Genomic DNA, 22,359 nt, shown 5'->3' on the forward strand with positions numbered 1-22,359 from the left:
GCTAAAAGATATTTGCTTCACTACAGCTGATATGAAGACTACCTAACAAGAACATCCACACTAAACTGAAAATTTCTTTGATTCATCTCTCAATGACACATTCTCTACAAATTCAAAGCTGAACTACGTTAGGCTCTAAAACACAATCACCTGAATCAAAACTACATCTCAAATCTTTTAGGTGGGCATCTGAGACAATCAAATAATCTCAGCTACACCGCCTATTACTACAGCCTACAAGGAAAATTTTTGAGAAACAAAAAAATCGAAAGTTAAAACTTATTTCCTGATTTGAACTATATATATGTTACAAATCCTCCCTTCAAAGGATTGCTAACCTACCTGCTGATTCGAATTAAGAAATAGGTTGAATAAAACTGACAAGAACCATCAATACAACCCGGACCATCAACTAGAGCCATCCAGTGTCGATCTACCAGGAAGGAATCTAATACGATTACACTGTTTCAACTTGGCAAGAGCATCTTGTGTCTTCCCCTGCAGAAGATCCAAGTAAACAGTAGCAAGAATAACGTGGGGACTGTTTAGTGCCGAAGCTGTCGCTTGCATAACATCTTGGACCAGCCCAGGATCCCCCAGTTCTGCGGCCAGGAGAGCTAAATTAGCACAAATAGTTCCACGAGCTTCTTCAGGCTTGAGGAACGTAAAACCTTGAAATTCATCAGAAGACGATGCATTAACAGATGAAGGCCCACCATTCGGTTCCTCAAAATCCACTATCTTTTCCACACTCCACTTTTCCAAATCATCTTGGCTGTATGGCAGTTGAAAATTGCTTCCACCAGTCACATAGACGGACAAATGCTCAGCAGCTTCCTTTGGCCGGTTCAGCAGGCATAGAGCTTCAGCTGCATACAAGTGACCCAGAAAGACGTATATTTTGGAACACTCGAAAAGTTTCAAAAGAGACTTTGCTGTTGACAAAGCCTTAAGTGGGTTTTCTAGTTCTAACTCTACGTATGCCATATCAGCTAGAAGAGCTTGTTCGATCATTTGGTTCTCTTTCCTACAAATATCTTCATAATCACTGACAGAGTTTAGCAGAGAAGTGTTTTGACCATTTCCACACTTTTGCTCTTTTACCTCCCCATTTGTGTTGGCCTGCCCTGAGCCTACTGCTGCATTCAATAACTTTGGATCACCACCTGCTAGATTCTTGTAGCTTGTGGCCTTGGAAGACGACGAGTCTCCTGATTCACTTCCTTCAGCAGCAGAATCAGAAAGCAAACCAGACTTCAAATATTTTGAATCAGAGCTTTCAAGCAAGTGCAATGCATTTAAAAGACATTGTCGAGCAAGGGACATTGACAACTCGGGCAGTCTACCGTTGCCGAAAGAAAAATCATCTCTCCCAACAGAATCAAACTTCCCAGTTCTTGAAACCCCATCTTCCAATGCAAGTTGCCTCCATTTTCCCTTACCAACAACATGAACTTTAACATCAGAGCCATCAGAGGGACTAGAGTAATTGGACTTCAAAAGCCCCTTCTCCAGTGCCATAAGGCAGCACTCAGCAATTCTCAGCCACAGGAGAGGCCTGTTGTAGTAAGTTAGACCAGCCTTGTAAAAACATTGAGCAGCATGTACTGGTTTCCCACAAGACAAGAGCGACAGACCAGAGTTATATGCCATCTGCCAAGACTTAACCTGTGAGAAAGTTGCTAGCTTTACAGGTTTCTCCTTCAACAAAGTTGACCTGTAACGCAATGCTTTGGAAAAGAATACACTTGATGCGTGATATTTCCCAAGACGATAATAGATGCAGCCAAAGTTGTTGTAATACATGCTAGAAATTCCGATTTCTGTTAGATTACTTGATGCCATCAAAAGCTTGCACGCTTTACGGTGATTTCCCCGAGCATACTCAAGCTGCGACTTCAGATAAAGTGCCCATGTATAATCTTTGCCGCGCGCTATATTCATAGCCATCTTAACTTCACGCTTAGCTGCCTTGATATTTCTGGTAAGGAGCAGAAAACTGACTTTGTAAAGATGCAACTTAAGCCTGAGATCAACCGTTGAGATAGAATCGTCAGTTTGAATCCTTGAAACATCATTTGAAGATTGGAGACTAGATGGTCTTGGCAGATTCTCTCCACCAATATCCAGGGATGATAGTAACTGCAATGATTCATCCTCAAGTGCCTCTTCTGATAAAGTTCTAGATAACGAACTTTCCAAAACATTTGCAGAAGAAGCTGAATCAGAATTTGAGGCACCAGGAATTGTAGCAGAAAATGAAGCAGATTTTGACACCATGGTAGGTTGATGCAATGAGCTTCCATTATCTACTTGGTTGGTCATGCTATTGGCACAAAATACTTTCTCCACATAGCTAATCACATCCTAAACAATACAAATGACAACTAAATAAGTATACATAAGTAAATATTTTTAGGATAGCTTTAACGTGTACATTATCAGATATTACAAGAAAAGAATAAAAGGGTACTGTAACCATTCAAAACTACAATTAAACAACTACTACCAAAATTTGCAATAAATGCAATATATATCAACAGGACTAAATAATAGCATGGTATAACAATCAATACTACCGTGTTTGGAAGCATCCCATTTTCAGTATGGTAAACAAGAAGCATCACAACCACTTAACTTCAACTCCATGTTGAAAACAATGAGGCAGTCCTTAAATCAGTTGCGAGACTAAAAAGAAATAAAATTTCACTTACTATTCTCTTTCCTACCTTATACCACTCCAAGACTTGGCACTTTTCGCTTATACCATCCCATTATGTATTTCTCCCGTACGAATTGAAAGCATAAACTTCAATAGCTCTACCATATTAATTGGTGCAAACACAGTATCAGGGACAACATGGTAGCCTAAACTTAAAATTGCCTTAGCCAGTACAGCACCACTCTGGGAGAAGGGATCAGAGCAGAAAGAACAATGACCATATCAGACCAGGATGTGTCAACAAGGATAAGTACCCATGCAGGAAATTAACTGAAAATTGCTTGACCAGTCCAACTTCTCTTGTGAAAGCATTATCCAAGGAGCAAAAGCCTTTAGATTATTAGAAGACTAAGAACTTATAAGACTATCTTCCCATGTTTATGTGAAGTAAAACATACAGACGTTAAGATAGTCAAGAAGACTTTCTATCAACACTGGCCATATTATCCATAGAGGCGTACACTGCATATATTCAAAAATATGATATCTGGGAAGTTCATCCACATTACATTGGAATGTGCAAGACAAAATAATTTTAAATACCAACCACAGTCTATCACTAATAATCTTCTGATCCACCACCACCTTAATATGATTCTTTATCTTCTTTATAATTATCTTCTTTATCCTGGTAAGTATTCCTCTCTAAAAGTATCAACAGTAAAGATGAGTCTCAGTCAAAAAGTATGCCCCATTAAAAATTGGTATTGGTAAGGATAGTCCATTTCTTTATGCAAAATCAATGCTTTAATATGATTTTACTTCCCCGTTGCCAAACCCAAGCAGCAGGGGTATCATGCAATGTACTCAGTTTCTCCTTTCAGTTGAATTAAGATCACAAGACAGGAAAGACAAGGAGAATTAGCATTCATACACATTAAGGCTATGTGACACCTTGTAATCTATGATTCAGCTAAATTGGCCCAAATACTCAAAAAGACCATACAAGAACATTAGCCTTCCTGCATACAAGATGGGATCCACCAAGTGCATCTCAACAAAGGACAGCTAAACTACTTTTTGAGAAAGTAAATTTCCAAATTGTAAATCAAAGATACAAGCAAGAGGCATCAATTAGTTCAAAGATTTTATAACCAAGAAGATAAAGTAGAGAGAATCCATGATATGAAAAACCACTTCTGAGAACTCATAATATAGCAAACTATTCCCTAAGCACTTGATTAGTAACCCACCATAAGGAAAGTCTTGTCATTGACAATCATAGATACGTGCATTTCTAGATTTAATCAATCAATCAAAACCTTCCTAGGATAAAATGAAATCAATCCTGATACAACACACACTTGTGTGTTTGAATATATAGATCCCTAAAAGATTTACACAAAAATTTCAAAGTTTTAGAAGGATATTTTTTCTTTTGACAAGTGAAACACAGTAGTATTAACATAAAGCTTTTTATCTTTTTCATAGTACCATATTGATCCCATCTTCATTGGCGACTTTGACCAGCACACAGTTTAAGAGCGCTGCTCTATGACATCTATACTGGTAATTTTTTCCCAAAATATATGAAGTTAACAATCTATTTAAAGATCCAACTTTCAATAGTCCTTGATGCTAAAGCAGCTTTATGATGGATTCATGAAACTTGACTATAGTATTTGACTCTAACAGGGACAAATTTTTCAAGATAACTGGAAAAGGAAATGGTGGCAAATGAAAAGCATAGACATTCAAGTTCACATTTATCCATGAAACACAGTTTTTCAACCAGGCAAGAGATTCTATTAACTTTTCAGGAGATTATGCCCTCACCGCTAGATGAGCATTTCTGGCCTCCATAAGATGCATATGGGTCTCAAATGGTATCCATATAACTTACTTTGACTTTTTCCTTTGTTGTGTCAATACTAGATCAAATGAGATCTGGCTAACCAACTTCTAAGACAGGTATAATTATTATTAGCTAAACAAAGAGCATGAGTTATATACTCTGCAGAACAAAGGTTGTATGGCTTCTCTCAACCTACTCAAGTCCAATTCATATGGACCTCTTAGAGGTTAAAATCATACTAAAAAAAAGAGGATGCGTGATATATTCTGCGGAAGCAAGGTCGTATGATTTCCCTCAACCTAGGCAAGTGCAATCCATGTGGACCTCTTGAAGGTTAAAATCATACTAAATAGAAGTTAAGACCATACCAAAAATTTACAGAGGCATCTTATCTTTTTATACAGAAATGAGCTTTGTGAAGAACTCAGCAAAGGTTGCTCTATCTCCTCTGTTTGTTTGTCATCTATCTTTTTCCCTTGTCTACCATCCAAACTGGCGCTATAGGCATAGAATATGTCTGTGCTTATTCAACATATATGCTAGTTGTAGGTAATTTATCTGAAACTTTTTCTTCTTATTTTGTTTCATTTTACTCCAGGAACTTATTGTGGTTAAGATCATAAGGGAGAAAAAAGTAACTAACAAAAGAGCATGTCTACAAAAGAAAGAGGAGGTAATTCTAAAAGCAGAGCTCCTCTTTTGTATAATTATATTAGATGGTTTTTACACTTGTATTTTATACGAAGTATAATTAAGGAATGGAGAACAGCATGCTCCAAAGTGGAAACCAAGCATTCCTTTAGAGTCCTTGTTAATCAGTACCAAGAACCACATTCGTCCAATTAAGCCCATACTAAATCTTTGCACGAAGCAAACAAGTAAATCAAGCAGAACTTACAGCAGATCTAGATGCATGGTTCGAAAATAATGCTACATCCAGCAATAGAAGGCAAATACGTAGAGCTGTCCCCTGCAAGTATTCAGAGATTAATCAATGAAACTTAAAAAAGAAATAAGACAACATCTATTCCACAAATAATTACCTCATCTATGGGTTCAATATTTTGATACAATGCATCCAAAATCCTGTATGATTTTGCATATTCATGGAGATGGAACCAGATGACTGCCTGAGAATAATGTAATGATTCAGATTAACACCACGCACACAAAAACATTCCACAAACAAGAAACCCACAGAGCCAAGATAATAGCTGTTCATTCCATTCAAATGAGCATACCGTGTTAAATATTGTAACCGAAGTATCAAATTCATCAGTGTAGACAACAGGCAGGCTACTTGTGACAGAATATGAATTTGATACATTACTATTTCCTTTACTTCCAACTGCAAGTCTGCTAGTGCTGCCGACTGACTCTGTTTGTTGTTCCTCAGATGCATGAGCAAGTGCTTCACTTCGTTTCTGAAAATAAAACCAAAAAAAAAAAAAGTGAAGTAACTAGAAGTAAGAATAGGACAGAGATAGTTCAGACCCGGATTAGTGTGGCACTGTACAACAACTACCCAATTCCAAGTTTTCTGGACCAATTTACTCCTAAAATTTGACAAGTGTAGATCGATTTCATATGTGCTATTCGCTATCCCTTTCCTTTTCTTTGTCCTTTATTCCTCAAATTACTTGCAAAAGCTTAAACACGTATACTCAAACTTCTTATTCATATCTTGACAGAAAAATACGAGAAACCGTAACATAAGATTGGAAAGTCTCTCATCAGAGAATTGATATAGGAGAATCCATAAAGCATACAAAAAGAAAACAGCACAACCAATGCTTACCATAGATGATCAACTATCTTCTTCTACGTCATCCAATCAAAATTCTTATCACAGCCATTTAGAAGAATAATTTTTTATTGAATGACCATTTAACTTACTTCACAGTCAAATACAATATCATAACACACAATCCAACGGTAGCAAAATGCTAGCCCACAAAAACCTTTCAAGCATCCGTTTGTTGACTGACATATCTTTAACATTGAATAAAGGTTCATAACGTGATAATAAACTATACAGATATTTATAGGTAGAGAATAACAAAAGCAAATGCAACATAAATAAAGCATGAAAATATCATCTCCAATTAAGCCAAAGAGCAGAACAAAAACTTCTGTCCCAACCTTAGATAAATAAAATCCCAAAGAAATATGTCAGCTATACAACTTACGAAACACTGGAAAGTCATTATAATAGAGAATGGAATAACAATTATTGTTGAATTAGATACATGCGAAAAAAAAATAAAGTTCACAAAAATAAGTGGCAGCAACAAAGACCATCATTGAAAAGGCAAGAAAACCTCTTGCAATAAAAATTACTAAAAATGCAACTCCACATCAAAAGAAACACAATCAAATCAGAAGAATAATTCAAACTCGAACTTCGACCCAGGAATTCCCAAGACTGCATACAGGTCTAATTTCCCAAAAACATGTCAAATCTGGCTCTTGAAGGTGACACAAAGATGCTTCCATACACTCCAACAAAAACATAAGTATTCAAACCTGATTCTCAAAATGATATGAAATAGTTATTCCTGAATCAGATTTAATAGAGCTTAGCTAAGAAGTATATGTGACGTGGAGAGGTGAAATATCATTTTTCTCAAGCAAAAGGATAATCCTTTTATATAAACAAACATTCAAAATTGGAGCAAATCAAAAACGGTCGTGTTGTCACCAAAAACTCTCATGTGCTTAAATTATCAGAGGTTTGGCCCGATGTGCTACGAAGAAGACAAATGGAATTCACTGATTTAGCAAAGGATTAGAAACGGTGCATGAACCCAATACAGAAACCCAATTGAGTCCAAAACTGAAAAAATATACACACACATATGCACAGACAAATAAAGACTCTGGAAACTACTATATGAATTTTAATTCTACTCAGGTCATCGATCCAGGATCTTAAAACCAACATCTGATTGCCGAAAAATACATTAGGTTAGGAAGTACGATCTTATAGCACTTCTATCGTAAAAGTTCTGAAAAATAAATGCCAATAAGATGGAAAGCAGAACCTTGCCAAATATCATCCGAGCTCCTAATTAAAGCTCTAGTGAACTTAAACGTCCCAGCTGATATTTATGATTGCACATTCCTTCCCACAATAATGCCAATTCTTTACAAATTGTGCCAACACAAGAGACGCAAGCTCATAAATCCAAATATTGTCAATTGACAACATGGCATGTCTAGATGGAACTTTGGGAAAAAGAAGCCCAGCAAAAGGATAAATCAATCCACTTTCATGTACGACTACTTAGAAGAAGTAAAGCACCATACGAAGGCATACCTTAACATTATTGAGTTCTTCAAGAAGCTTCTTAGGGTCTGAACAACCATCTTGAAAGTATTCCGCAATAGCAATGTTGTGAAGAATCTATAATCAAGGATATAGAAAAGTAGGATAATGAGTACATAAGCCCTATACGAGACAAAAACCAAACAATCATAAAAACTAATCTCTGTTGACAGAATCTTAAAAATTCAGACTTGCAATTAGCAAACAATGGCTCTTAAAAGATTACATGCAAATTTTCATGTCTATATATCTTCACATCTTTGTAGAAAACCACCCAACAGAAAAACACAGACTGAAGTTTCTTAATTCAAGTACAAAGTAACAGCAGGATATTATGTTCGACCACCAAAGAATGCACAACTAATCCCAATGTTATTCTAGTTAACAAAAGGAACATCAAAAGGCCAAAGAATCTTTTCTAGGGAATTACACCATCAAAGATGTCTGCCAACTAAAAGACCGTGTGCAAAAGGTGAACACTCGAGTCATGATTTGACAAATCATGTTGTTCAATTGCTTGTGCTGTTAATTTAGTGTGAGCACTACACAAGGAATTGAATCCTGTGTTTATCCTTTCCTCAAGATGTAAAAGATTGCCATCACTTTTATGTAACAGCGAATTCCAGCAGAGAGTCTATTACCAAAGACGACCGGGTGCGATATTGTTATTACAGTTGTATCCACATTAACAAGAAGAACAAAACGATAGGATTCAATCCCCAAATTACATCAAGATCATTCTTCTCATAGACAAAATAAATGAAACCATCCAGCAGTCAGTATCCAAAAATCCAATCAGGAGGCAAGGACAAACAGCCCAACTGCCTTGCTAGTAAGTTCTCGGCAAGAATCTATGTAGTGGTCCCCAACTTTTATATCTGAAGAAAGCCATTAAACGAACCATTCTTGGAGACAAAGATAAATAGAAGTAAATGTGAAAATACCGCCATCCTATGTTACAATACAGGCCAGTAGCTATTCAAGAACCTGTACAACCATCATCAATTGGCTCCAGGTAAGCAAAAAAACACAACCAGGTAGATTGGGAAGAATATGCACGGGCCAATATAAGAACCTCACTGAGTTATGACAGCCATCAGTCTAGAGGGTGCCATTAGAAAGAATAGCACAAAGTAATTCTCTCAAGGACAAAAAATTGAAACATAAAGAATCTCAAATTCCACCAAAAAGGAACATCTTACAGACATAAGTTAGCACGACACTTGTCTTTTTCCCAAATTTATTCCCCTTACAATCCTGGTATCTTTCCAGAGCTCCAAGAACACAAGCTGAACCAGCAACTTCAAACTACTGCTGAGAAACAGACATGTTCAAGCTACCATCTTCATTCTCAAGCCTTCAAAGGCCAATATAACCAATCATCAGAATTCCACCTCCATCTGTCTCCCAAGTTATCACAATCTACCACAACTCCCAACTATTATAAGTGCATCTTTCTTTTATAACTGATACAACCTGAGACCTTGGCGATAGACATTGTAACAAAATATGAAGTCTGACCTCAGAAATTGCTTCTTTAATAATTCCAACAGCAAGCTGCTCTTGGCAAGCAGTCGCATAAATAATTAAAAAAAAAAACTAAAAATGTAAACTTTCACGTTCAATAATCCTCTGAATGTGCCAAAATAAATATATTCCACGTCAAAAACTAATCCAAATCGTAATTCACTTCCACAGACACTAAATAAAGAACCAAACTTAAAAAAAAAAACTCTAAAATGTAATTAAAGAAGAGAAAGCTTCATAAAAGTAACATACAAAGGCCAAAAATTAAATTAACCTTCGGATCGTCCTCTTTCTTGTGCAAGAGCTGCTTCAACACACTGACACACTCCGCAAATTTCCCGGCCTGGAACAAGAGAGCCGCCTCCTTAGCAAGCCCCGCAGCTACTGAGAGAGCCACGTCATCCTCCATCGACCCTCGCAGAGAAGCAGCGGCCGTGGGCGACAAAGCACCATCTCTGTTATTGCTACTAACGTTATTATTGCTATCCCCAACCATGATTGCCGGCGACGACATCGACGAAGAAGAATCCATTTCACACTCACAGATCGACTTCAAGAATTAATAAAACTAATTACAAAAAAAAAAAGTACCAGCAGCTAATCCAAAAACCCTAGCTTTCTCTACTTAAAACCCCTCCGTCCCCACTTACTCTACTTTATTCCCCACATTTGAATCTAAATTGCGAAGATTGAGCGATAACCAGACCAAAAAAAACCCTAGAATTTCAAATTACGGACAGTAAAAAGATAAATCTTTCTATATCTGTATATATGCACGGGCGTATTGGAAGATTGCGTATTGATTGAGACGGGTTGATTTTGCGAGAAAATAGAAATGGATAGAGAGAGAGTGAAAAATCTAGAGAGAGAAAGAACGAGGCGGGGGAGGGGGGTGTGTGTTATTATACTGCTAGTTAATCACTTGATTTTCGGCTCGGGTGGACCGGGGCAGGGGGATGGGGGGTCTCCCTGTATTGACAAGAGCCACCTTGTTATTGGTATTCAGTGTTATGGTGCCGCTGCGGAGTAGGAATGTGTGGGCGTGGACTTTGTTGGGGCCGTTGGATGGAAGAGAAAGTTGTGATTTGGGTTTGATATGGAATGATCGGACGGTGTAAGAAACCACAGTTTTTTGTCTGAAACAGGAAATGTTTTGCACTGTTTATGGTACTTGAGATTTTGGAGCTTTGTTTTATCTTGTGTGTGTACTTCCACTCTTCTTTTTTTTTTTTTCTCCAACAATTTTTCTAAAGGGTGTACACTGAATACTCATTAATAGATCTAAAATTCACCTTATTAACTTATTATATATGTACACATATTAATAATTATTATCCTTTTTTGAATTTATATATTTTTATTATTTAATTTTACCTACCTTCTTTTTCCTTGTATTTATATAATTTCTCTAATTAATCTCATATTTCTAAAAATATGACACATGAAATATATTTTAACATGTGTTCGGTTAAACAGACCTTGTTTTAAATAGAAGGAAAGATATAGGCTTATTTTAAATTGAAGGAAAGAAATGTGTGACAGCAGGGATGATCCTCCGCAGGTGATAAAATGCAGCAAGGAGGAGAGTCCAACCAAATATGCTACTACTAGTATTTATAAGAGGAAAGAAAAAATATCATACATGTCCGCATCAATCAGCTCTCATGTCATGTACATGGTTGTAAATGAAGCTTTTAAAAAATTGAATTATAAGAAGACTATTGTGTTTTGGCAGAAAATTACTTTGTTTTCAATACTCCATTCTTGATTTATATAGGATGACTGGTTAAGTAAGTAAAACTATTTGTGCATTGGTATTGTATCCATTGACTCTTGCTGGTGATGCTCATTTCTATGAATGTGGATGAATAAGCCAATCTTTTTTTTTTTTTTGACCATTTTCTATGCTTGTCAAGCAATCCTTTACCTTAAAAAGATAAGATATCCTAAGCAACATAAAGATTCAAATCGCTAGGATGGTTAAAAGGAAGTAAAGGGACAGGATATAATATCCGCAGATATTTATTCCACCAAGCAATTCATGACCAATAAACAGAAGCCTTTAATGCTTTCTCAAGTGAGACCGACGGACAAAAAACGTTAGTTCACTTAATTATATTCTTAAGCATATATAATTGTGGTCTAATACACCCAATTTGGACAAAGCTTTTTTGGACAGAACCTCGCGGGCTCTCTCCATGGCGAGAGCTGCTTGGTTGAGAACCGACATCAACAACGTTCATGGGTACGTTTACTTTCAAGCAAAAAGCACGTAAAGAAAAAGCAAGCAAGAACCACGCACCTTTAACTCGAGAATACGTGAAAAAGGCATTTTAGAGTAATGAACTGTAATGTTAGAGAATAGATTTTTAGGCTTCCTTTCCTTTCAGAGGATGGAAGTTTGGTTCAAATAGATCATGAGTTGGATCTAGCCAATCGGCAAATTCTGAATAGATCATATGAGTTTTTACTCTTGTTTGGATTGCTATTTTTCCTCAAAAAATTATTGCCGCATCTTCTGATCACTTTTTTACTCACGTGTATCATATTACAGCATTATATTATTCTATAAAAACTCTAAAATATTAGTAATCCAAATGGAACAAATTAATGACTCGATCTCCTTAAATATGGTCATTTAATTAACAATCAATACGGCTAAATCGACTTGAATACAAACTGAAACACAGGTCTTCACGACTCCACTAAATTTGATAATGCAAAATCTCAACTTTCTTAGAGATATTAAAGTTGCTCCTCTGACCCGCAAATCTTCATCAAGCGAGAGTCGGTGGGTCTGTTTAGATTGCTATAATTTTGGAGAAAAAAAATTTTCTTGCATTTTAAATACATTTTTTAATTTTTCTAATTAAATTTTTATTTTACATCCATCACATCACAAGAAGTATATTATATAATATTATTCCAAATATTTTTTAAAAAATAATCTTCTATTCAAACACACCCGGTCATAATTCCTTCTCTTCTCCAAGTATAAAGAACTCGAAAAGATCAGTACTATGATCAGACTTAGATCATCATTAGTAGATGCATCATCTCCTACTTGTTATTAATTCTTAAATGGTGAGTTCACTATTTAATTGAACAATTTTACAAGTTCAACTGAAACTCGATTGCTCAAGGAAGAATTGCCAAAAATTTTGATTCAACTTTATACAAGGGACTGGACAGGCAAATTGTTTCTCGCACTTGATCCTCAATCAAGAGATTTAACTATGAACTCCAAAAAAAAAATTAAGAGGAAAGATCTGTATATGACTTGGGACAAGACAAAGAAAGTCTCAGTTGGCTCACGGAGCTGGCCTTCCAAATATTTGCAGATTCTCTTGTTAGAGCTGCCGCTCATTGCTCAATGTCTTTGACCAGGCGATAAAGGAGAGGCATCGGCAATTCGTTACTACATTTCCAGGACGTAGGCTTCTCAAGTCGATGAAATGCCTTCCCATCCAACAGTCTTCTATGGCCAGTCACAAGACAACAAAGGTTTCTCATGGAGCACGATCCTCGAAAAACTTGAATCAGATGACCTTGCACCAAAAAGTGCACCTCTTGTTTGAAGGCCTAAAGCAGGATTACGGAAACGTAATGTAGAATGATCCCAGCACAGGCTCTTTCTTTCAGAACACGGCATTTCAATTGATCAAAATAATCAAGGAACACTTCTTAACATCTCCAGGATGGAATCTGCATCTCTAATGCCCTTGCTTTCCTGTGATTCTTCATTAGTTTGAGAGAAATCAGCACTAGTATAAGTTAGTACTCGCCACAATACAACGCACCCGCGTGCTGTCTATCCGACTTAAATCAGGCCGTTCTGACCTCACAAGCAGCAATCTACCCGCAAACACAGATCCCTGACAAGTTCAACTCTTTTCGAACAGCTATTTACTCTTGCAGTCACAGAATATCTCTGAGGAGAGATGTTGCTTGTTACTCCAGAACTTTTCTTTCCATTAATTGCCAAGACTCTTTTGCAGATGTTTATTTTTCCATTTCGTGAAAGTTTGTCCAAGACTGGTAGCAAGTTATGAGGGTACTCTAGAAGTACTTGTTCACCATATGTAGAGTTCCAGAAGTTGATGGTGTTCTCAGAGATGGTGACGTTCCAGTGGTCAAGAGTTTTTTCAAGAAGAGATGATTGACATTTTAGGAATTCGGAATCAAACTTAATTGAGGGCCTACTCTTCCGCAAGCTATTCAGGACTTTAGTCCATAAAAGTTGAAGCTGATCGGTGGTCTTTTGATCATTAACTTCCACCAATGATAGCCACTCAAGTAATGGACTTGTCATAGCCTGAGCAAAAGAAAAAGTAAGTAGATACAAAGGTAACTATCCTGAATTAACAGAAAGATGTGCTTCAAGAGCAAACCCATCAAAGAATACTTTAAGCTGCTTAAATTTCTTATGCTTCCATTATGTACGATATCCAAGTTATGTAAATGGAAACAGAGAAAAGGCCTTCTTATGGCTCCTTTACACATGAATAGGCAGTGAACCCAGAATGGAGATAATAGAGAAGAAAAGGAAACAAAAAAAAAAGTAAACCAAAAACGTATCCCAGTTCCACCTTACTTCACAAACTAGAGATGATATCCTGTCTTAGACCTTTTGTACTATTTCTTTTAGAACTTTAAAACTGCAGCAGCGCAGAACAAGAAGGAAAACAAACCTCAATGAATGCAACAATATCTTCTTTGAATTGAAGGCTGTCTGCAAACTGGATCAATGTAGAGAACAACCTGAAATTTATAGTCAGAAACTAATGCTATACTCATGAAATATTAGTAAATGCCCATGTAGCATCAATAACAACCTTGAAGATAGAGTCTGTATCATTGGCACGATGGTTTCTTTTTCTGCAAAAGCCAGCTTCAGGAACCTATCCCATGACATAAAAGAGCCAACAAGTTAATGTTTAAAGGCCTGCAAAATGCTGAAGAAGTTGCTAATATATTAGCTATTAATAATTTTTCACTTGCCATATGTGTAAAACTTGTATGATGGGGCCTTAAAACTTCGGTGATTTGTTAATCAGCAAATAAGAAGGGATGACAATTGATGCTGTCTGGACAATTGACTTGATTTTCAACTTACATGACAGGAAACATGCGAACATATTCTTTATACACAAAACGTAAAAGAGCTGCTAATTATCAGAAGAATACACGCAGCAGTACATATAGATTTCATCCCAACATTAGTCTAAACAATAATCTGACTATTCATATCTGTTAGCTATATTTAAACTGTTCACAAGCTAATTCCAATCAGCATACTTTCTGTTTACCTCGAAGCAAATCCCAAGCTAGTTTTGAAAATGCTGGAAGTCCTATTATTGCCATTGCTCATTGTACTTCGTATGAAGCACACTTTTGAAACAAAATGCTCCATAACACAAGAAATCACATTTCCAATCAATAAAAGCATGTCAAAATCCTGATTCTTGTCCCATTGCTGAAACTTAGCTCGACTGTCAATTGTCACAGTAATATCATTTAAGTACTCATCCAATATTGCAAACAGATTCTCAGAAAAATTCAAATCAGTCGAACACTGCAGTGGGGAATCACAATGAACAGAAACATATAACTGTCTCCACACTTCAATAATATCCTGAAGCTGTTGCTGGCTCTGCAAGTGCGAGCATGCAGCAAAAGGATAGGATAGGAGATGAAGTACTACAGCACAACCATGGTTCTTTGATCCCATTTTGAAAAGTGAGGGGTTTCTCTTGTCATCTAAGTAATCTTTAAGACCATTAGCAAGACCTTTCCAAATGCCTAAACAATCAAAAGCCTCGTACTTGTACAACAAACCAACACAGACAGAGAGAATATCCAGAGTATCATGAGAACATAAGGACAACTTTACATGTCTGCACATCCTGTCTGTTATGGATTTGCAGTCTGCAGCATTAGAAGTTAACTTCACAGCCACTGAGAAATAAAGCACACTCAAATACACAATTGGAGAAACCATGTCCATATTTGAAATGAGCCACAAGCCTGGTTCACATGATGATCTAAATTTACAAACTGGTTCTAACTCATCAAGGCACTTTAGATCTAGTGCTGTTCTGTATAGAGGAGATTCCAATATCAAGGGTTCTATCTCCTCAGCGACCAACTCCAAAAGCTGGAGGGAAGCATGAGAGAAATCAACAAAACAATTATCTTCTGAAGTCACTTTTTCACAAATCTTCTTCAAAAATGTAAAAATTGTATTCAGACACAGCATAATTTCATCATAAGGTACAGAAATGCATTTTACAGCACCTTGAACTGCTCTCAAAAGATATCTGAATAACTTTAAGGCAGCATTATGTGCCAACTTTCTGAATTCAAGGGAAACAGCAGCATTTGAAGCTTGGTTAATGACAATATCAATCATCTTAATAAAGAAATCAAGCTGGCTCAGATTCCAAGGTGACCATTTAATTGCATAATGCTTCCGTGAACATGCTGAGCTTTTTTCCAATAACCTACTCTTCTCCAGATTATGCATGCCACCATTTGAGTTTGCAGTTCTTGCTGAAGCAAAAGCATCAAGCAGATCCAAGCAAATGTTCCATAACCAGACACTTTGATTATCAGGTCCATGTCGCAAAATGAGTTCAAGGATGGGCTCCCAGACAAATTTTATCACCAAATCAGAGCTGATAGAAGTCTCCAGTTTGTGTAGCAGATAAGACCATGTGTTGAGGCAGGCTACATGCACAGATAAATGACATTTGCTTGACGTAATTCCTATTAGGGGTGTCATTATAAGCTTTAATTTTTTCAAATATCTATCTCCATCGGTCTGATAATTATCCCATGATGATATTTTCACACGTGGTTTATCACATATTTGAATTGCATCAGTCTCAGAAGCTTGGACTGGAAGTAGAACTAAAGCATCGATCATAGCTTCCCAGGCGACCTGCAAACAGAATGGCACATCTTCACTTCATTTACCTATTTGATAGACACCGGAGCAACTCTAATTTGCTCCATCTAACCTCAAGGTCAAGGCTTCCATATATAAAACAACCTCTCTGGTGGCACTGATAAGACTGTAAATTTGGCACTAGACATGAGCTCATGCTAATACCTTCTAGTTTGTTCTATCTAGGAAGACAGATGCCATTAAATGCACAAAATAAGAGTCGAAACTCGGGAAAAAAACATCTCTCTTTCTCTCCTAGTAGCACTTAAATGCCAGTAACACCAAAAATAAACTTACAACTGTCACATTTAAAGTTTTAAAATCATTCAAAACAATTGAAATCAAGCTAGTGTTCTAGCAAACACTTGGGTGGCCCAACATAATAAGGTCATCTGGCACATGACCACAAAAATATTACATTGATGTACTAATTTAAGGTTAGATTAGAAACTAAGACGTCTAAGTGCAAGATGAAATTTTTCAGCATTAACTTGATAGTTAAAATCATTGAGACCAACTGAACACTAATACCATGTTATTTGGACTAATTTATTAGGGCTCAGTATGACCATACACTGTACTGAAAATAGATGAAAATCACCAGCAGTTAAAGCAATGCTCATCTTTGAAGGACCAAAAAGCAATACCAGGGCAGCAATCTGAACTTGTGGGTCAGAATCAGAAAATGCTTGCTCAGGAAGTTTCAACATTTCATTGACTAAATCTTTGCTTTTCATTGCTGAAGGTCCAATAAAACGGATATACCATCCCCATGCTCGCATGGTCTCAATCTTCAGGCCAAGATTCAATAATTTTTTCATGGCGGGAAGCAATTTTTTCTTCACATCTAAGAGAATAGTCTGCCAAAGCCATATAGAAGAGAAACAATACTTTTTAGTCTTAATAGATTTGGCATCACATGTGACAAATGCTTAAAGCAGCCTTATGGTAAGAAATACATTAACTTAGCAGCTGGATGGAACAGATGGATAAAGCCTTAAAGCTAAAGGAAAGCACTTGCACAGCAGAGTCTGGTCTAACAGACATTACCAATGACCCTTTCTGTACCTACTTTCAATCAAATGAAAGATTGACTTTCCTTAGCAAGTATATTGACATGACCACATGCATGGAAGATAAGCCAGAGTTGCCTACGTATACCTTGGAAAGGGTTACTGGCATAGGACATATCAAATACCTAACCTTCAGCAAGCATCTCTCCGTAATTTCTCTCTCCCGTTTATCAGCACTAACAAGCCTTCTATAAATTGGAGGAGCCCATACATTTGACATGTGTCTCATCTTTTCACCCCATAATGTTGCCAACTTTATTACAGACTGTCATAGTAGAGAGACATAAGAGTAAGAACATAACAAATAACCCAAATTTAAGATTAAGGTCAGCAATGACAGCTTTACATGGTATATCAGACGAGCACACCTTTTGAAAATGTAACTTTCTCATGAAAGTATAGTCATTTTCGAGAACATGTTGTACAGGTTAGAGGTCAAAGCAGCACAAACTCAAGCCACCATAATTTGTAGCTAATGTGAGTATGAACAGATTCAAAGAAAGAAAAACTTGTTGATTATGCTTGCATTTATCTTTTCTAACAAGTGATAAAGCCTTCCAAATTTCCCATCACTCTTCACATTTGGATACATATCAAATAGTTTCTCCACATCCCTTCTTAACAGTGTTTTAGCATAGATCTTAGTTGGTATTTTTTAAACCAGCACGCACTATTCTACCAGTTTTCTAACATGGATCTGAGTTAGTATCTTTTATACTAACACACTCTTTTCCAGTTCACCAACCTGTCAATCTCCATGTTTACGTAGGATGTTTTGATTAAAAAGGACAAAAGTCACATGGTTTTCATCTTATCACGTTGCAATAAGAAAATCCAGGAACATATATTCCTCTCTCTTTATTGACTGAAAGTTGTACAATATTTAGTCAATTAACTTAGCAATCTGTGAGTTGCCACTGGAATCAGGCAACCACCAATTCGTCATTGTTCATTTATGGTCTTAGCACTCAAAAGTCAAAACAAGCTTAATCATTACAAAAATGTGGACTCTCATCGCAGATGAAACAATCCAAACTTGGCCAAATAGTTCAATAAGATAAGCCACGAAGCAAATATCATTAAATGAATAAAACCTTACTTGCATGGCCTCAAATGTAATCGAGATAGAACCAATAGGATTGTCAAGGGCATAAATAATTATCCTCAACAAAGAGTCGAAATGTGAATCCAAAATTGCCGCATTGAACTGTTGAATTGATATGCACCACACTCCTAAATTACAAACAGACTGCAAAACCAACCAAATTAAGCGAGCTAAATTAATTTAAACTTCAGACTGGACAAAGCCCTGCAAAAATTTTTTTTTTTTTTTGCCTCGTAGACTCAATAAAATGCAATGTACCTTAATCCTGGTGGTAGTAATCACTTTGAAAAGGGACTCAAGAATCATATCAGCATTATCACCTAGATTACTCAACAAGAAAAATATCAACTTCAAGATCCTGTTTATATTATCCCAGAATATTATTTGACATTTAGAATTTACCCTAAAAAACAGAAAAAAGCTACCTGTAATCATTGGAACAATGGATGGATGATAAATCATAAATCCCAAGCACTTCAATGCCTGAGCAGCACTGTTGAATATAACACGCGAAAAAAAAAACAATAATACTATATCAAATTTGTTTAAAGTTCGGGAAAGAAAAAAGCAAAAAAAAAATTACAAAAGCTTACGCACATTTCTTCATCGTCATCTAAAATGTCAGTACCGAATGAGGAGACAAGAACATTAGCTGAATCTCCGAGTAGCTGAATGAAAGAAAAAGAGTCGTCGTTGGTAGTTGTGGCCTGCTCTTGGAGGCTTAAGAGTCTTGAGTAAGCATTGGATTTATGAGGTTTTTTAGGATTTGAAGAAGAATTTGGTGCTCCCAGCATTCCCTTGATTTCTTCCAATTGATCTCTCAAATTTGCCATTTGATTTCGTTATTGAAGATGGAAATGAGGAACCCTGACGGGAATCGTATGAGGGAAGGTGTTGAGAAAAATTTTGTGGCGCCAATTTTAAGACTACCAATTGCAGAGGAGGGAAAGAAGAGAAAATCAGATAAATTATGCTATCGGCCCTTGATGGTCGATGTAATTGAAAAGACCTCCCTTCTTATTTGCAGTTATTGCCGAAAGGTAACTAAACTTTTTCTTGTTATTCACGTGAGTGAAAAAAAAAAAAGAATTCCGATTTCAATATCAACTTTGTAGGTTTAGGAATTACCTCACAATAATATTAACCTATCATTCTAACCAAGGGCTATCAATCAAATACTTTCATTTTAATACTTTTTCAAACGCTTAAGTTGTGATTATGTTAGTTATTATAAATGAAGGGAATGATTGAGAACCATATACAAAAAAAAAAAAAAAATGTAATAGTGACTGAAATGCATAGTATTTTCTATAATTGACCTTACTAGATGATCCCAATTTTAGGTGGACATTAGAAAAAAAAAAAAAAAAAAAATTATCTACGAGGGATTGTCTTTGATCATATGTATTTTAAATTAATTGTCAATTATTGCCGAACGAAAGTTCAATCTTTTATTCCAAAGTTCACTCATTTGTTTGAATGAGCTGCATATTGCATAAGTTAAAAAGGTTGCATTAGTTGACACTATTTACCTCTATATTTGAATATTTCCCTTACTTTTGTCGTAACTTAAAAAAATAAAAAATAAAGAAGAGAGATTGGGTGACCTTAAAATCTTCAAGCATCCAATTAAATGTAAGGGTGGCAATTGGATTCCATAAACCAAGCTTTCAGCTTTGGGACTAGGTTAGAAAGTTTAAACTTGACTCATAATTTTATTTAAGTTTTGGGCTCATATCGAGTTCGGCTTAAATTTATAATTAACTACATAATTATCTATAATACGTCAATAGTTATAAATTATGATAAATGTGTATATAAATTATTAATATTTTAATGATATAATATGTATAATTATATATTATAATAGCATTTAATATGCAATTACATATATTTTATATGTAATTATACATATGAACAGGTTGGACTTTAAATCGGACTTGAGCCTAGTAAGATCTAAATTCAACTCGCATCTAATTTGAATCTATTATTTAGATCCAAACTCTACACAACTTTATTAAATATAAGGCTTATCGGACTTTTTTATAAGCGAAATAGGCCGGACTCGGGCTAGCCCAGCCCTAATTGAAAGGGCAGCTGTGCGTATGTTAAAGAATTTGAAGTACTGGTTGTCTAGGCTTCTTGAGTGTATGATGTTGATTTACCATTGATGCATATTGAAGCGAAAAGAAAATGAGGAGAAAAAAAACTACATTTTGATATCTGGTACGTGCTATAATTTAGTTCTATATTTTAATACTCTAATTATTTGTCATTAATTCATTGTCCTTAAAATCAAAATGGCAACCAGTGGGACGCTTTATGTGAAACAAGAGGTCGTTTAATGTCTTTACTCGAAACACCAATTTGTGTTGTAGATAACATCACATGCCAATTGCCATGTACCAATCAAAAATTTTCCGATGAAAATCAAAATTCAATAGTTAATGACCAAAAGATTTTCTTCTAATACACTCTGCATGTTTTTCCTTTTATTTTTTTTATTTTTAACATAGAAAGGATGGAATTTAAGAAGCGGGAAAAGGAATAAGGAATTTGAACAGAAAATTTTTAATTCTTAAAATTTAAACTTTAATCATTAGATCAATACCTCATCAACACATACTAAAATAATAAATCTTTTTAAATGCGTCGAAAAAAGATTACTTTTTTAAAATTTTTAAACTTTTCATTGATATTGAAAGTACTTGAAAATTGTTTTGTATATTACAAAAGAGATTATACAACATAACATGAATCAAAATTCACAACCAAAAATGCACAAGCACACCACAACAACAGTATTGAGATCAGGTGTGTGAATAGATTATTTGCTTAACTTGACCACCACTAATTCAATTAATTGATTTTTTTTTCTTTTTGACAAAGGAAACGTAGCCGCTATCTGAAAGTGCGCACTGGGTAAATTTTTGTTGACAGGGAATCCAATTGGTAGGAAGACATGACATCAATTTTATCATTTCGGCCAATTCAATTAAATATGTTGATGTTTTGGATTTGTATTTTTTTTTTTTTTTGCAGATATTTCAACTGCAAAATATTGGTTAATAACGTTAATTAAATCCAGATTGTATTCCAATAAATTTCAGAGTGTAACAGAAACAAGTAGCTGTAGTTGTTTATCTAGTAATTGAAGTTAAATTAAAAAGTTTTGAATTCATCAACTAGAAAGAAAAACTGAAATTGCAGTAATCTGCCTCCCATTCCCCTAGTCGCATATGCATAATCCGACTCTACCATTTAGATATTCTGAGCTGCAGTTTATTTTGCCAAATCATCCAAAAATGCGAGGGGCTGTTTTATTCCCCCAGCAAGCGCCTTCCTTTCGCTGCATCGGTCGAAGTCGAACGCTCTTATGTATAGTCATGTGTCATAAAACGACTGCTCTGTTTCGAGTCTAATCTGTAGAACTCGTGACGCGCGAATCTTACGGCCGAAAACATGTGACTTCCGACAAATTAAAGGTTTAGGAGACAAAAAGATACAGACAGATCTTATTATGCGTGCAGGATATCCCCGCACAGATATTTTTGCTGCAAAACAAAAGTTACAAACAAAAATGGATTTTTTTTTACCTCATACGTGTCCCCGACTCTGCTGGATAAGACAGTAAGACGCCACTACTGCTGTCGTTTTATTTGTCACAAAATCAAAACGCTTCTCCTTTTAGTCTGTTGCTCTACTCCGTATATTCTTACGACTAGTCATGGTCTAATTGTTGTCTTAACACGAAGATGCTGTCATAAGCACGTTGGTCGTGTTCAAGAACTGTAGCATACAAGTTAAAAGTTGCTGGGAAGCTTTGTAAAGTCATGTCTATACGAGTGTTTCAAAATTGA

At 35.9% G+C, this 22,359-nt stretch overlaps 2 protein-coding genes across 2 annotated transcripts; both read right to left on the reverse strand.

The window, feature by feature from the left end:
• Positions 1-61: 61 nt before the first annotated feature.
• On the reverse strand, positions 62-10,262 carry LOC113775790 (CCR4-NOT transcription complex subunit 10-like). The gene is made up of 6 exons (XM_027320800.1): positions 9,647-10,262; positions 7,837-7,923; positions 5,759-5,941; positions 5,561-5,647; positions 5,416-5,487; positions 62-2,367 (listed from the first exon to the last, which is right to left on the reverse strand). The coding sequence occupies exons 1-6, from the start codon at positions 9,902-9,904 to the stop codon at positions 409-411; spliced, it is 2,646 nt and encodes an 881-aa protein (XP_027176601.1). The 5' UTR covers positions 9,905-10,262; the 3' UTR covers positions 62-408.
• Positions 10,263-12,735: 2,473 nt separating this feature from the next.
• On the reverse strand, positions 12,736-19,332 carry LOC113773478. The gene is made up of 11 exons (XM_027318124.1): positions 19,097-19,332; positions 18,925-18,992; positions 18,758-18,819; positions 18,494-18,643; positions 17,483-17,659; positions 16,969-17,181; positions 14,682-16,315; positions 14,208-14,273; positions 14,064-14,133; positions 13,232-13,687; positions 12,736-12,954 (listed from the first exon to the last, which is right to left on the reverse strand). The coding sequence occupies exons 1-11, from the start codon at positions 19,330-19,332 to the stop codon at positions 12,736-12,738; spliced, it is 3,351 nt and encodes a 1,116-aa protein (XP_027173925.1).
• Between the last annotated feature and the right edge of the window lie 3,027 nt (positions 19,333-22,359).

This window comes from Coffea eugenioides, chromosome 6, assembly GCF_003713205.1.
Source record: "Coffea eugenioides isolate CCC68of chromosome 6, Ceug_1.0, whole genome shotgun sequence".
In the NCBI taxonomy this organism is placed as follows: domain Eukaryota; kingdom Viridiplantae; phylum Streptophyta; class Magnoliopsida; order Gentianales; family Rubiaceae; genus Coffea; species Coffea eugenioides.